Source organism: Scyliorhinus torazame, chromosome 15 (assembly GCF_047496885.1).
Source record: "Scyliorhinus torazame isolate Kashiwa2021f chromosome 15, sScyTor2.1, whole genome shotgun sequence".
Lineage (NCBI taxonomy): Eukaryota > Metazoa > Chordata > Chondrichthyes > Carcharhiniformes > Scyliorhinidae > Scyliorhinus > Scyliorhinus torazame.
The window spans coordinates 118,002,635-118,019,324 of NC_092721.1; the positions used below are offsets into that span (position 1 = coordinate 118,002,635).

Consider the following 16,690-nt stretch of genomic DNA (forward strand, 5'->3'; position numbering starts at 1 on the left):
TCTCTGTTCTGCCCAAAATATTAATGCTGTACTCGCGGCATGGGCTACAATTGTGTTCATTTAGGTAGTACAGCTGTGTTCTTCACTGGCATTCTTTCAATCATGTCATACATATTCATCAAGATTTAAAGTCTGTAATTTGGACAGAGTATTGAGAGTAAATGCAAATTATCTTGTTATTTGTTTCTCAAAAGAATTACAGAATACAAGCATTTTAGCTATTTCTGTAACTAAAGTGAATATAGGTTTACAGCATAATATGCTTTAAGAACATAAGAAATGGGAGCCCTCAAGCCTGCTCCATCATTCAATATGATCTTCGGTGCCCGTTCATTCCCCAAAATATTCCCCTTGATTGTCCGGTAGGCCAGAAATCTGTCACCTCAGCCTTAAATCGTAGAATCATAGAAACCCTATAGCGCAGAAGGAGGCCATTTGGCCAATCGGGTCTACACCAACCCTTTGAAAGACCACCCCACCAATCTTTGGACACTAAGGACAATTTAGCTGATCCACCTAGCCTGCACATCTTTGGACTGTTGGAGGAAACTGAAGCACCCGGAGGAAACCCACACAGACACGGGGAGAGCATACAAACTCCACACAGTCACCCGAGATTTGAATCGAACATGGGACCCTGGCGCTGTGAGATAGCAGTGCTAACCTCTCTCTATTCAAAGTGTGGAACAAACGCAACTATCTGGGATAGGAAATTTCAAAGAGTCATAAGATTTGAGTGGAGAAATTTTTCCCTCATCTCGGTCCTCATCAGTCTTATCCTGAGGCTGTGCCGCTGTGTTCTGGATTCTACCACCACAGAAAGAATCTGTGTCTATGTTCCCTTCAAATCCCTCAGAATCTTGTAATTTCTGCAAGAAACCGTTTGCGAAACACCCATGTGCCACACCCTTGATCATTGCAGTAAAGGAGGGAGAACAATAGACTGTTCATGTTATATAAAATATGGAATGGACCGGTGGAAATTTACAGAAACAGGTATTTGGTGCCGTCTGGCAATGACAAAACATGAGGTAACCAATCACACAAACTACAAAGACCATTTGTTTCCAAGACACTGCATCAATAATCTTTCTTCCCAAGGACAATCCCATAATGGAACAAGCTGCCAAAGGAAATAATGACACCCCAATATTTGAAATCTTAAAGACCCATCTTTAGATAATTTAACATTTTTATCATCAGGGCTACTGTATCAGCAGGTCATGCCTGATTTAATTAGCACTGCCCATATAGATGTTGGCGGAATATAGATATTAGTCTGTGATGCAGACACAGCTAACGTGCAAGCACAGATCACCCTTCATTCTTCTCCGAGAATACAGGCAGCCTTTCAGCATAGGTCAACCCATCATTCCAAGAAGCAATCTAGTGAGCCTTTGCTTTACTGACTCCATTGCAAGTATGGAGAACAAAATTGCACACTGCACCCTAGGTGTGTCTCCAAAGCCCTGTGTAAATGCATCATGACTTCTTTATTCTTTTTCTCCATAATTTTTCAATCATTTTGGGATAAGGGGTCATGGCAGAAGAGTGGAGAAGCACAAATGTTGCACCCTTGTTCAAAGAAGGCTATAAAGATAAGATCAGTGACGAGAAACCAGTTACTTTAATTTTAGTGGTGGGGAAGATTCCAGAAACAATGGGCACAATTCAGCGGCTATGTTTCGCCCAACTGGTGTTGGGACGAGGCCATTGAATCTTGCGAGAGGCCTTTCACAAGATTTGTGACACTCAGAATATCGTGAGAGATCCAACGGAATCTCGCAAGACGTTGCAATCTGAATCTCGCCCTCTTTGGGCGTGACCCATATCATCAATCGTTTAATGTTCGCCGGATTCTTCCGGGCACTTGGTACTCAGCGGCCGCTCCTGCAAGACCTCGCAGGGCGCCATTTAGTACTGCTCCACACCAACGTAGACCAGACACAACAGCATCTGGGGGGGCATTTCCCAGACCATTAAAGACCCCAGAGTAGTCAGGGAGGGCAGGGTGACACCCTGGCACTCCCCCTGGCACCGTAGCACTGCCAGAGATCGTGCCCAGGTGGCGTCACCAGGTTGGGGGGTGGGGAGTAAATGGGGTGTTCCTGGGGCCTCCCCAAGGTTGAGGGGAGGAGGTGGGTCGATAATTGGGGGGGGGGGGTTTGTTGAAAGAGTGGGAGAGAAGATCGGGGCAGCCATCCAAAATAATGCCCTGATCTGCAAAGAGAAGTGCGGACTCGGCGGAAATAAACTACCCGAGGCCAAAAAAACTGGCAAAGTGTTCTTGAATAGTGAGCGTTTCTCATCGATGCAGCCATGGAAAAACAACTCGCTAAACCCACCCAAATTCAGACACACAAACGTTTCGGGTGAATCATGCCCAATAATTCAAAACAAAATTAATACTCACTTGGGTAAATATATGTTGATTAATGAAGGCCAGTATGTTTTATTAATGGTCTGTTAACAGCAAATTGTGTTCAGGTGTTTTGCTGAAAAATATTTGAAGACGTAACAGAGGGTTGATGAAGGTAATCCTGTTGATGTGGTGTACCTGGATTTCAGAAAGACATTTGATTAAGTGCTGCACAACAGACTTGTGAGCAAATTACAGCTCATGGAATAAAAGGGACAGTAGCAACATTGATATGAAATTGACTGAGTGGGAGAAAACATAAGAGAAGTGATTAGTGGATTTTTTTTAGACTGGAGGAAGGTTAGTAATAAAGTTCTCTCGGGGTGCGATGTTGGGAACCTTGCTTTTCCTGGTATATGTTAATGATCTAGATCCTGTGCCCGATAGGGCACAATTTCAAAATTTACAGATAAACAAAACTTGAATGCATTGAGAACTATGAAGAAGATTTACAGAACTTCAAAAGGTCATATACAAGTTGGTGGAATGGGCAGACAAGTGGCAGGTGAAGTGGAGAAATGTGAAGTGATTCATTTTGATAGGAAGAACATGGAGAAACAATGTAAAATAAAGGGTACAACTCTAAAGGGGATGCAGGTGCAAAGGCACCTTGGTCATTGATGATGACAGGACAGGTTGAGAGCACAGTTAATAAAGCAAACCGTATCCGAGTCTTTATTGATTGGGGCATGAAGCACAAGAGCAAGGAAGTTATGTTGAACTTGGATGAGATACTAGCTTGGCCTCAGCTTGAGTATTGCATCCAGTTTTGGGCACCACACTTCACGAAAGATGTGAAGGTAGTCAAGAAATAATTCATGAGAATGGTTCCAGAGATAAGGGGCTGGATTCTCCGGTCGCTGGCGGCGAAATAACATTAGGCGATCATGCGGAGAATCCGAGTTCCTGACCAAATTGGGAGCGGTGCCGCATTTGTGATGCTCCGCCCCCTCCAAAGCGTACGCCGCGCCACATATTGGCGGCCTCAGGTCATTGCCTGAGGGCCGCCTCCTGATGCTCCGGCCCTGACCGGCCGAGTTCCCAATTGCGTCGGTCGCGTGTGATCTCATCCGTCGGGAACTCGGCGAGGCGGCTGCGGACTCAGTCCAGCGCCACCACAGTCGGGGAGAGCTGATACGCGGGCAGTGGGGGACATTATTCGGGGCTCGGGGCACTGTGGGGGGTGGTCTGGGGCGCGCGAGCCGGCCAAAGGGGGGGGCACTATTTTGTGGGCTGGGTCCACGAGCTGCCTCCGCCATGTAGTATGGCGTGGCCGATGCAGGCTGCCACCGTGCGCATGAGCGGCCACGGACCCAGCAATTCTCCGGGCCGTATCGGCAGCTACAGCTGGATGCTTTACGCTGCCGGCATGCTAGCCCCCAGCAAAACGGGGAATCGGTGGCCATTTTATGCCATTCTTTCTGACGTAAAACGCCACCGCTCCCACGCCGTCATGGGGACGTAGCCCTAGAATCGGAGAATCCAGCCCAAGGAATTCCCGTTCTGAAGATGGATTGGAGAAGTTAGGACTGTTTTTCTTGGAGGCAAGCAGGCTTGAGAGGGTATTTGACAGAGGTAGTCAAAATCACGAAGGGCCTGGACAGAGTAGATGTCCCACACGTGAAAAGATCGAGACTGAGAAGGCACATGTTCAAAATAGTTGATAAAAGGAACAAAAGCGAAATGACTAAAAACGTTTTCACACAGCGAATAGTTACGTTCTGGAATGCACTGTCTTGAGAGGATGGGGTCAATTGAAGCATTCAAAATGGATATTTTAGACTGTTACTTGAAAAGGATGACTGTGCAATGTTATGGGGAAAAGGTAAGGGGATGCTCTTTCTGAGCTGGTGCAGCCATGTAGGGCCAAATGGCCTCATTCTGCACTGTAACAATTCTGTGATTAAGAACTGCAATGTACTGCCTTAGAGTGTGGTGGAGGCAGGTTTACTTGCAGTATCTCCAAGGAGCGATTGGATGGTTATCTGACAAGGCAGAATGTACACTATTATGGGAAGAAGCTTGGAAAGTGGCACTAGTGCATTGTTCATTCACACAGATGATGGGCTGATTGTTCTCCTTTGCTGTAACAATTTTGTGATTGATCCGCTTACAAACAATGGCAACATGCTATTTACCTTCCTAATTGTTTGCTGTACCTGCATGCTAAAGTTATTTGTTCCTTGTACGTCAGCACCCAAATTAATTTACAACATGGACATCAAGATTTACAAGTTTCATGCCTTTTAAAAAATATTTTGTTTTTCTGTTCTTTCTACCGAGGTAAATAGCCTTGCACTTCTCAACATTTACCTCCACCTGTCACTTTGTTGTCAACCCACTTAACTTGTCTATATTACTTTCTAACCTCTGTGTTCGCCTCACAGCTTAATATCTCACCTAGATTTGTATTATGAGCAAGTTGAGATTTGTTACTCTCTCAAATTAATCTTCCCGATTTGAAATACAACCACTGTATTCCATTAGCTTACATCCTATAATTGCACAGTTAGTTAGTGATGTGACCTGAGCTGCTTCTCAACAGAAAATTTGCAACCAATGTTTGTTGGATATTTGATATAAATTTTCTGTTTAGAGCTGATTGCTAATGTGATATCACAAGGTTGGTGATTGCAACTTCGACTGACACTTCGAATATTTTCTGCACGCTCACAATCGTAAATTCATAGCTATAGTGTAAATTATACTTTAGCTATCTTTTGAATGAAGTTGCCTAATGGGATGATTCGGCCACTACAACGAGTTAGTTATGAGCAAATCTTTGTGGAATTTATAATGCTATTCACGTTCAACGCTATATGTAGTTACATTGTATAATTTAAAATATTCTTAAAGGAGTACAAATGGCGTGAAATGGAAGAACAACGACAGGCTGAGAGATTGCAGCGCCAGTTACAGCAGGAGCAAGCTTACCTTCTGTCGCTCCAACATGACCACAGGCAGCAAGAAAGAAATAAACCTTACCATGCACCAGAGTCTAAACCTCACTTTGAAGCAACAGATAGGAGTAGAGAGGTAAGAGATGTTCATTAGATGTTTGTCACAGAAGCAGCCTGGGATAAAGGAGTTTAAACAATTAACTTTCCCTCCATTTATTTTATTTTATTTTTTTTAAAAATATACTTATTCAAATTTTTCAACAAATATTCAACAACCCCCCCCCCCCCCCCCCAACAAGAAAAAGAAACAAAAACACAACAAGCAGAAATTATACATTGGATTTCCCCCAAATACAATAACCCCCCCCATATAACAGTAGAAAACACAAATAGGGAAACCCCCCACCTTAACCCAAACGCCACCAAAAAGAAACACCCCCTCCCCCGCCCCTGGGCTGCTGCTGCTGCTGACCTCCTCCTAACACTCCACGAGATAGTTTAGGAACGGTTGCCACCGCCTGAAAAACTCTTGGACAGACCCTCGCAAGGCAAACTTTATCCTCTCCAGCTTGATGAACCCTGGGATGTCATTGATCCAAGCTTCCACACTAGGTGGCTTCGCATCTTTCCATAATAGCAAAATCTTACGCCGGGCTACCAGGGACGCAAAGGTCAGAATACCGGCATCTTTCGCCTCCTGCACTCCCGGCTTGTCCGATACCCCAAATAATGCTAATCCCCAGCTCGGCTTGACCTGGGCGTTCACCACCTTGGACATAGTCCTCGCAAAACCCATCCAGCGTCGGGCACGACCAGAACATATGGACGTGATTTGCTGGGCTCCACGAGCACCTCCCACATCTGTCCTCCACCCCAAAGAACCTACTCAACCTCGCCCCTGTCATATGCGCTCTGTGAGTAACTTTAAACTGTATTAGGCTGAGCCTGGCGCAAGAGGAGGAAGAATTAACCCTACTCAGGGCATCAGCCCACAGACCCTCATCTATCTCCTCCCCAAGCTCCTCCTCCCACTTGCCCTTTAACTCCTCCACCGAGGCCGCCTCCTCTTTCTGCAGCTCCTGGTAAATCGCCGAAACCTTGCCTTCTCCAACCCATACACCCAAATCACCCTGTCCTGAGTCCCCTGTGCCGGGAGCAGCGGGAATTCCCTCACCTGCCGCCTCACTTCATGTACCTGAAAGCGTTTCCCGGGGGTAGCCCAAACTTCTCCTCCAGCGCCCCTAGGCTCGCAAACGTCCCATCGATGAGCAGGGTGAGCAGGTCCCCCATTCTTCTAATCCCTGCCTGATGCCAGCTCCGTAACCCCCCCCCCCCCCCCCCCCATCCATCCTTCCTGGGATGAACCGATGATTCTCCCGAATCGGGGACCAAACCGAGGCTCCCACCTCACCCCTGTGTCGCCTCCACTGCCCCCAGATCTTCAGCGTCGCCGCCACCACCGGACTCATGTTGTACCTTGTCGGCGAGAGCGGCAGCGGTGCCGTCACCAGCGCCCTCAGGCTCATGCCCACACAGGACGCCATCTCTAGCCTCTTCCACGCCGCCCCCTCTCCCTCCATTACCCACTTACGGATCATCGCCACATTGGCTGCCCAATAATAGCCACATAGATTCGGTAGCGCCACCCCCCCCTGTCCCTGCTACGTTCCAGAAACACCCTCTTCACCCTCGGGGTCTTATTCGCCCACACAAATCCCATGATGCTCCTGCTTACCCGTTTGAAAAAGGCCTTGGGGATCAAAATGGGAAGGCACTGGAACACAAAGAGAAACCTCGGAAGGACCGTCATTTTGATCGACTGCACCCTACCCGCTAGTGAGAGTGGCAGCATAGCCCATCTTTTAAAATCCTCCTCCATCTGCTCCACCAACCGCGTCAAATTGAGCTTGAGCAGGGCCCCCCAACTCCTAGCTACTTGGATCCCCAGGTACCGAAAGCTCCTTTCCGCCCTCTTCAGCGGTAGCTCGTCTATCCCCCTTCCCTAGTCCCCTGAATGCACCACGAAGAGCTCACTCTTCCCTACGTTGAGTTTATACCCCGAAAAGTCCCCAAACACCGCCATCCCCTCCACTGGATCCGCAACATACAACAACAGGTCATCGACATACAACAACACCCGGTGTTCCTCTCCCCCACCGAACCAATCCCCTCCATTTCCTGGACTCCCTCAGTGCCATGGCCAGCGGCTCAATTGCCAGTGCAAACAACAAGGGGGATAAGGGACACCCCTGCCTCATCCCCCAGTACAGCCGAAAGTACTCCGACCTCCACCGGTTCGTAGCCACACTCGCCACAAGGGCTCTATATAGCAGCCTGACCCAACTGATGAACCCCTCCCCGAACCCAAACCTCCGCAACGCTTCCCAAAGATACTCCCACTCAACCCGATCAAAGGCCTTCTCTGCATCCATTGCTGCCACTACCTCCACTTCCCCCTCCACCGAGGGCATCATAATCACATTGAGGAGCCTCCGCACATTAGTATTTAGCTGCCTACCCTTCACAAATCCCGACTGGTCCTCATGAATCATCCCCGGGACACAGTCCTCAATTCTCGTAGCCAGCACCTTCGCCAGCAACTTGGCGTCAACATTGAGGAGCGAGATCGGTCTATACGACCCACATTGCAATGGAGCCTTGTCCCGCTTCAAAATCAAAGAAATCAGCGCCGTGGACATTGTCGGGGGCAAGGTCCCCTCCTTCCTTGCCTTATTAGAAGTCCTCACGAGCAACGGGCCCAGCAGGTCCACGTATTTCCTGTAAAATGCAACCGGGAACGCATCCGGCCGCTTCCCCGCCTGCATGCTCCCCAATCCTTTAACCAGCTCCTCCAGCCCAATCGGCGCCCCCAAACCAGCCACCTGCTCCTCCTCCACCCTCGGAAACCTCAGCTGATCTAGGAATCGTCGCATCCCCTCCTCCCCTGCTGGGAGCTCAGACCTGTACAGATCCCCATAGACGTCCCTAAATACCTTGTTTATTCTCACCGCACTCCGCACCGTATTCCCCCCTCTATCCCTAACTCCACCAATCTCCCTCGCTGTCTCCCTCTTACTAAGCTGATGTGCCAGCATCCGACTCGCCCTCTCCCTATACTCGTACGCCGACCCTTGTGCTTTCCTCCACTGTGCCTCTGCTTCCCCCGTGGTCATCAGGTCGAATTCCGTCTGGAGGTTCCGTCACTCCCTAAGTAGCCCCTCCTCAGGGGCCTCTGTATAACTCCTGTCCACCCTTAAAATCTCCCCCACCAACCTCTCCCTCTCCCTCCGCTCTCATTTCTCCCTGTGGGCCCTAATGGAGATTAGCTCTCCCCTGACCACCGCCTTCAACGCCTCCCAGACTACCCCCATCTGCACCTCCCCATTGTCGTTGGCCTCCAAGTATCTTTCAATACACCCCCGCACCTGCCCGCACACCCCCTCATCCGCCAACAGCCCCACATCGAGGCGCCACAGCGGACGCTGGTTCCCCTCCTCCCACAACTCCAGCTCCACCCAATGTGGGGCGTGGTCCGAGATGGCTATGACCGAATATTCCGTTCCCTCCACTTTTGGGATTAGCGCCCTACTCAAGATGAAAAAATCTATCCGGGAGTAGGCTCTATGGACGTGGGGAAAAAAGGAAAATTCCCTGGCCAACGGCGTGGCAAACCTCCATGGATCCACTCCCCCCATCTGGTCCATAAACCCCCTGAGCACCTTGGCCGCAGCCGGCCTTTTACCTGTCCTGGACCTAGAACGGTCCAGTGCTGGGTTCAGCACCGTGTTGAAGTCTTCCCCCCCCCCATTATCAAGCTCCCTTCCTCCAGATCTGGAATCCAACACAGCATGCATTTAATAAATCCGGCATCATCCCAATTCGGGGCATATACGTTCACCAGTACCACCCGCACCCCCTGCATCCTACCACTCACCATCACATATCGACCTCCATTATCTCCCCCCCGCCCCCCCCCCCTGCCGACTAGCCATTTCCTTTTCTGGGCCAGCCACGTTCCCGTGCCACCCGCACCCTCCAGTCCCCCAGGCGGCGGACCCCCGCCCCGACTACCTCGCCTACTTCCAGCTCCCCTTTGGCCAATGCAGCAGCAACCCAGTTCCCCCCCCCCCCCCCCCCCCCCCCCCCCACCTTCCCCCTGCTAGATCCTCATCTAGCCATTTTGCTCCCCCCATCTCAGGACACACTCTCTGTCCATAAAGCGGTGGAACCTCACCACTACAGCCCTTGGCGGCTCGTTGGCTTTGGGTCTCCTTGCTAGGACCCGATGAGCCCCATCCAGCTCCAGGGGCCTCGGGAAAGCTCCCGAGCCCATCAGCGAATTGAGCTCCATGCTCATATATGTCCCGGCATCGGGCCCCTCCACTCCTTCAGGGAGACCCAGAATCCGAAGATATTTCCTCCTCGACCTATTCTCCAGGTCCTCAAACTTTTCCTGCCACCTCTTGTGCAGCGCCTCGTGCGCCTCCACCTTCACCACCAGGCCTAAGATCTCGTCCTCATTCTCCGAGGCTTTTTGCCGCACCTCCCGGATCGCGGCCCCTTGAGCCTTCTGGGTCTCCACAAGCTTCTCAATCGACGCCTTCATTGGCGCCAGCATTTCTGTCTTCAGCTCCGCAAAGCAGCGTTTCAGGAACTCCTGGTGCTCCTGCGACCACTGCGCCCATGCTGCTTGGCCTCCACCCGTCGCCATCCTGCTTCTCCTCCCTCGCACTTTCCGCTGCACCAGGATCACTTTCTTAACCGCTCCACTCCTGGTCCAATCCATACAGTGCCGGGGGAACCTTGCTGTCACCTTCCCACACTGGGAGCTGTCTAACAATTGCCGTTGGGGCCCCTCTAAAGAGCCCAAAAGTCCGTTCCTGGCGGGAGCTGCCGAACGTGCGACCTACCTCGGCATAGCCGCAACCGGAAGTCACTTTCCCTCCTTTTAGACGTTGCCGTAGCCATTAGCTTTTTGCTATTTTCCAACTTTCACTTCCCTATCTAAAATAAATTCTAACAATAAACCCGTGAACAATAATGAAATATAAATCCTTAGGCACCCCAATTAGGGAGTTGCTGATCATACAGTTCAAATAGATTTGAACCATGACAGGAATATATTTGCTGAGACCTGCATTCATGGAAAAATAAACCTATTAAGATTAACTTTCAGATGAACGGTAATTCATTCTGTTTTGAAAATAATTAATTCTTCAAAACAACCGTAAATGTGTACTCAAAAATTAATAATTTCCCCCTTCCAATTCCATCTTTAATGTTTTAGTCCTTTGAGGAGGTAACCAGGAAGTTAGACAAGGGATACCAGTGGATGTGATTTATTTAGATTTCCAGAAGGCCTTGACAAGGTGCCGCATAGGAGACTGTTAAATAAGTTAAGAGCCCATGGTGTTACGGGTAAGATCCATGGATAGAGGATTGGCTGACTGGCTGAAGGCAGAGAGTGGGGAGAAAGGGGTATTTTTCAGGATGGCAGCCGGTGACTAGTGGTGTGCCTCAGGGGTCTGTGCTGGGACCACAACTTTTTACAATATACATTAATGATCTGGAAGAAGGTACTGAAGGCACTGTTGCTAAGTTTGCAGATGATACAAAGATCTGTAGATGGACAGGTAGTATTAAGGAAGCAAGGGGGGTGCAGAAGGATTTGGACAGGCTAGGAGAGTAGGCAGTGAAGTGGCAAATGAAATACAATGTGGAAAAGTGTGAGGTTATGCACTTTGGAAGGAGAAATTAAGGCATAGACTATTTTCTAAATGGGGAAATGCTTAGGAAATCAGAAGCTCAAAGGGACTTGGGAGTCCTTTTTCACGATTCTCTTAAGGTTAATGTGCAAGTTCAGTCGGCAGGTAAGAAGGCAAATGGATGTCAATTCATGTCAAGAGGGCTAGAATAAAAGACCAGGGATGTACTTCTGAGGTTGTATAAGGCTCTGGTCAGACCCCATTTGGAGTATTGTGAGGAGTTTTGGGCCCGGTATCTAAGGAAGGATCTGCTGGCCTTGGAAAGGGTCTAGAGGAGGTTCACAAGAATGATCCCTGGAATGAAGAACTTGTCGTATGAGGAACAGTTGAGGACACTGGGTCTGTACTTGTTGGAGTTTAGAAGGATGAGGGGGGATCTTATTGAAACTTACAGGATACTGCGAGGCCTGGATAGCGAGGACATGGAGAGGATGTTTCCACTTGGAGGAGAAACTAGAACCAGAGGACACCATCTCAGACTAAAGGGACGATCCTTTAAAACAGATGAGGAGGAATTTCTTCAGCCAGAGGATGGTGAATCTGTGGATCACTTTGCCGTAGAAGGCTGTGGAGGCCAATTCACTGAGTGTCTTTAAGACCGAGATAGATAGGTTCTTGATTAATAAGAGGATCAGGGGTTATGGGGAGAAGGCAGGAGAATGGGGATGAGAAAATATCAGCCATGATTGAATGGCGGAGCAGACTCAATGGGCCGAGTGGCCTAATTCTGCTCCTATTTCTCATAGTCTTATGGTTTTACTTTTTCACTTTTGAAATTGGCTGTTCAATGAGAGATATTGGTGTGAACCATGATTCAGTTGGTAGTGCTCCCACTTCGGAGGATAGACTTAAACACAAAATATGGTTGGCAGCCTGGTGCTGCCATCTTTGAGATTAGATGTCAACCAAATCCCTAACTGCCTTCTCAGGTGTACATAAAAGAGCCCCTGGCACTAATGAGAGGGGATGAGTTCTCCCTGGTATCCTGGCCAATAATAATGCCTCAATCATCATCACAAAACAGATCATCAGTTTATTTTCACATTGCTGTTTGTGAGAGACTGCTGTGTGCAATGTGGCTGTTGTATTCCCTACATTGCAGCAATGACTACACGTTAAATAAAAAGTACTTCTTTGCCAATAAAGCACTCTGAGATGTCCTGAGGTCATGATAAAGGCACTATATAAATGAAAGTTTTTCTTTTCTTTTCCCTTATACTTCATGGTGCAGCAACTCTCCGAAACATTTCCAGTTGTTTTTCCTCAGAGGAGGTTGAGAATCTGCAGGCCGCCCCCCCCCCCTCCTCGTTGCTGGCCTCAAACAGGTTTTGGAACAGGCTAACCAGCAGCCCCCAAGTATCCAGGAAGCCTTCCTCTGACCCTCGGATGGCATACTTAACCTTCGCCAGGTGGAGAAATTCCGAGGGGTCAGCGAGCTAGTCTGCAGCCTTGGGTGGTGCTGACGATTGCCAGCCGAGCAGGATTCTCCGGTGTGAGATTAGGGAAGCGAAAGCAAGGGCGTTGGCCCCCTTCCCCATGTGTAACTCTGGCTGCTCCGAGACCCTGAAGATTGGCACTATTGGGCACGGCTACACCCTCCCCTCCACAGCCTTGGACATTGCCTCGGAGAAGGTTGTCCAGAACCCAGCAAGCTTGGGGCAAGCCCAAAACATGTGGGTGTGGTTGGCCGGGCCCCTCTGGCACCGCTCACATTTGTTCTCCACCTCCAAGAAAAACCTGTTCATTCAGGTTCTGGTTGCGCTCGGTGCACCACTTTGAGCTGCATTAGGCTTAGCCTTGCGCAGGAGGAGGTGAAGTTCACCCTGCTCAGTGCTTCGCTCCAGAGTCCCCACCCTACCTCTGTGCCAGGTTCGTCCTCCCATTGTTGTCTGGTCTCGTCCAGTGGTGTTCGAGCTCTGTCCATTAGTTGTCCGTATATTTTCCCACATAGGCACAAGCAGCGAGAAGGGGTGCTATCAGGTCCTCTAGTAGTGTTTACTGGGACCCCGTGGAACGGAGCTTTGGCGCTTGGGCCGGGTAAAGGAGGCAGGGCCGACTTCGGGGACGTTTTAATTTTCTTTTAAAATAACCCCCGAGAACCCCCTGAAAAAGACCACGATTTTGTGGACCTACGGGAGCCTCTTGAGTGTGGCCGCTCCGCTCGTGAACACCCTCTCTACCCCTCTCCTATTCTTTTCTAATGGTATTGATTCTTGATTGTGGTGGGTTCGCACAGCCACTACTACCAAGATTAATTATTTTTATGTTTGTGAACTTCACTGGCAAGGCCAGCATCCCTAATTGCCCTCAAGAAGGTAGTAATGAACCGCTGCCTTGAACTACGACAGTCCATCGGGTGTAGGTTCACCCACAGTACTGTCGGGAAGGAGATCTAGAGTTTTTGCCCTGTGACAGTGAAAGAATGATGATATAGTTCCAAGTCAGCTTGGCCTATGAGTTGGAGGAGAACTCTCGGCTTGCGGCATTCCCATGTGCCATGCTCTAAATATTGGAAGTCACAGGCTTGTAAAGTGTTGTAGAAAAAACCTTGGTGAGTTGCATCTTGTAGATGGTACACACTGCAGCCATGGTGTGCTGATGTTGAAGGTGCATGTTTAAGCTGATGAATGAGGTGCTGATCAAGTGGGTTGTTTTGTCCTGCATGGTGTTGAGGTCCCGCACCCTACCTCGCACAGGCAGGGCACCCCCGGGTCCGATTTGCACAGTGTGCAAAATGCCACCTTGGCACTGCCAGTCTGGCACTCTGGCAGTACCCCGTCAGCCTGCCTGTGCCACCTGGGCATCCTAGCAGTGGCAGGCTTGCATCCAGGTGGCACTGCCAGAGTTCCCAAATGGCACTGCCAGGGTGCCCAAGTGGCACTGCTACAGATACCAGTGTTAAGGTGCCCAGGTGGTATCAACAGTGCCAGGGTGCCACCCTTCCCAAATACCAACACCCCCCCCCCCCCCCCCCCCCCCCCCCCCCCCGGGGGCCTCCGATAGCCTGGTAGAGCCCCTAATTGTCATCCAGGCAAGTGGGGAGTATTTCCTCACTCTCCTGACTTGTGCCTTATAAATAGTGGATATGTTCTGGTGAGTCAGGTGAATTAATTACCGCAGAATTCCCTGCCTCTGACCTGCTGTAGCAGCCGGAGTATTTGTGGTTCTTCCAGTTAGGCTTCTGGTTGATCCTGGGAGTGAGGTCCCCCGGCTTTTATCGGCCGCCTGCACCGTTGTGAACTGTTTTTCTGGCACTGCATGGTCATCGGATCGCGGCCCAAATGTTTAATCGATGTCTAAAAGTCTTGCAGAACTCTTATCGGCCTGTGCTTTGTACAAGTTCACTAAAATTTAGTAAAGGTGTACAGAGTGGTGCATAGCCTTACAGAAATTACAAAGTTGCAGAGGTTACATAAAGTTTTGATAAATACTTATAAAATAGTGCCTAGAGATGACTGCTGTGTTAAACTTGAGATGGAAAGATATAAATACAAGATATACATTACAGGTTCATAAAGAATCAAAGTCAAAAAAACTATATAGCTGTGAAAACAGATTACAAAACCTAACTCTAAATTTGCAAAACCAAAGATGATTACATATTTACATTAGTACAAGTTAAAAAGGCTGAGCTAGTTCTGATTAATTCTATAGAATCTTAGTTGTTTTACTAAACGCAATATTAACAGGGGCCTAGTCATGTGACTTACAAGTGTCCCGTATTGACTACAATTCAGCAAAATATCATGTTGTGTTAATTAATATATTTTGATAACTTGACCATTACCGTAATCAAATTACAAACTAATTATTAAACTTTTCCACTGTAGTTGTAGTCGGGGGCAGTATAAGTAGGGAGATTGATATAATTCTCTGCTGCTGAAAGCAATTCCCAAAGGGTGTGTTGTCTACCCGATGCCAGGACAATAGCTCGGAGCTGGAGAGGGATTTGGAGTGGGGGGGGGGGGGGGGAGAGAGCATCCAGTATGACATAGGTAGGAATATGGGCAGCTTGGTAGCCCAGTGGTGAGTTCTGTTGCATCACAGCGGCAATGTCCAAGGTTTGATTCCCGCTTGTCTGTGCGGAGCCTGCATGTTCTCTCCGAGTCTGCGTGGGTTTCCTCTGGGTGCTCCGGTTTCCTCTGTCATGGGAGTGTCCCTTTAAGAAATGTTTTTTGTCTTATCACAGGGCTTCAGTGATGTCATTGTGTGGGTGGAGCTGGGCTGTGGCTCTCAGTTTACTTTCGCTTTTGACTTTTACTTGTGCTTTGAGTTTGGATGGTCTGTACTGCACAGGTTGAAAGAAAGGTTTCTCTATCTTCATTTTAAAAGCTGTTTCCAGACTGCTTGATAACTTAAAAGAGATAACTACTTTCTGGAAGGAATTGCAACCTGCTGTTTGGAAAAGAAACAAGAGTATCAATATCAAGTTATGTACCAGTAAGAATTCCATATGCTGGGCCACACCTTTGAAAAGGGGGGTTCTGTTTTTTAATTGTATTGTGTTATTAAATTGGAACAGTTAAGGGGGATTCATTAAGGGTTAGAAATGGATTACTGTAGCTGTGTGGGGTATTTACGTTTGTAGTTGATAAAATTCTTGTATGTGTGTGGTTATACAAATGTTAACTAAAATTGTAGAATAAAGTTTTTTTTTAAATTAAAAGCGCCTACTGTTGAATAACACCTGAAATGCAGGCTATTGTGCTCATCCGAGCTAAATTCAATAAACATTGTAGGTCAGGTGAACTCCATGATATACTTTGGAGTTTTCTAAACCCTGGCACATAACTCCTTTTTTCCTGTACTGGTGCCAGTGCCACATGAAGCAAAACCCTTTCTCCCACACAAGTTACTGTGAAAATCCCCTAATCGTCACACTCGGGCATAACTCCTCCCACAAGTCCCGAAAGACGTGCTTGTTAGGTGAATTGGACATTTTGAATTTCATCTCTGTGTACCTGAACAGGCGTCCGAGTGTGGCGACTAGGGGATTTTCACAGTAACTTCATTGCAATGTTGATGTAAGTATACTTGTGACATTAATAAAGATTATTATGAAAGAGGATCAGCGAAAAGAATATGACCAGCTAGGGACTAAATTAAAACTCAGAAATGCAAATGTAATAATCTCTGGATTACTAGCTGAGCCATGAGCAAATTACCACAGGGCAAATAAGATCAGAGAGTGGAATGCATAGCTCAAAGACATGTGTGGGAGAAATGGGTTTTGCTTCATGAGGCACTGGCACCAGTACAGGAAAAAAGGAGGGAGGATAATGATACAGGTAATGATAACCAGAGTGTGATAGGAAGGGACTGAATGTACAAACAGATTGTGCAAATAAAGCCAGAGTTAGCCAAAAGTGGTGAAAAACAAGACAGAGTTAAAGGTTCTTTACGAATTCTGCGAACATTCAGATAACAAGATGGATGATTGATAGCACAAAGAGAAATAAATGAGTATGATATAATAACCATTACAGAGGCATGGTTGCAATGTTGCTTAAGGTAGGACCTGAATATTCAACGATATTTAGACATTTTGCTAGATCAAGAGGAAAGGATAAGGATATGAGGTAGTTCTGTTAATACAGTACAGTAGT

At 48.1% G+C, this 16,690-nt stretch overlaps 1 protein-coding gene across 5 annotated transcripts in view; it reads left to right on the plus strand.

The window, feature by feature from the left end:
- LOC140391768 (mitogen-activated protein kinase kinase kinase kinase 4) overlaps nucleotides 1–16,690 on the plus strand; it is a 525,483-nt gene that overhangs the window by 389,215 nt on the left and 119,578 nt on the right. For 3 of the 5 annotated variants that reach the window (XM_072476619.1, XM_072476621.1, XM_072476620.1), the window contains one exon: nucleotides 5,276–5,455. The exons of the other annotated variants lie outside the window; for them this stretch is intronic. In XM_072476619.1, coding sequence (XP_072332720.1) covers nucleotides 5,276–5,455 — 180 coding nt within the window. The remainder of the gene's footprint in view (nucleotides 1–5,275; nucleotides 5,456–16,690) is intronic. 5 annotated transcript variants of the gene reach the window in all.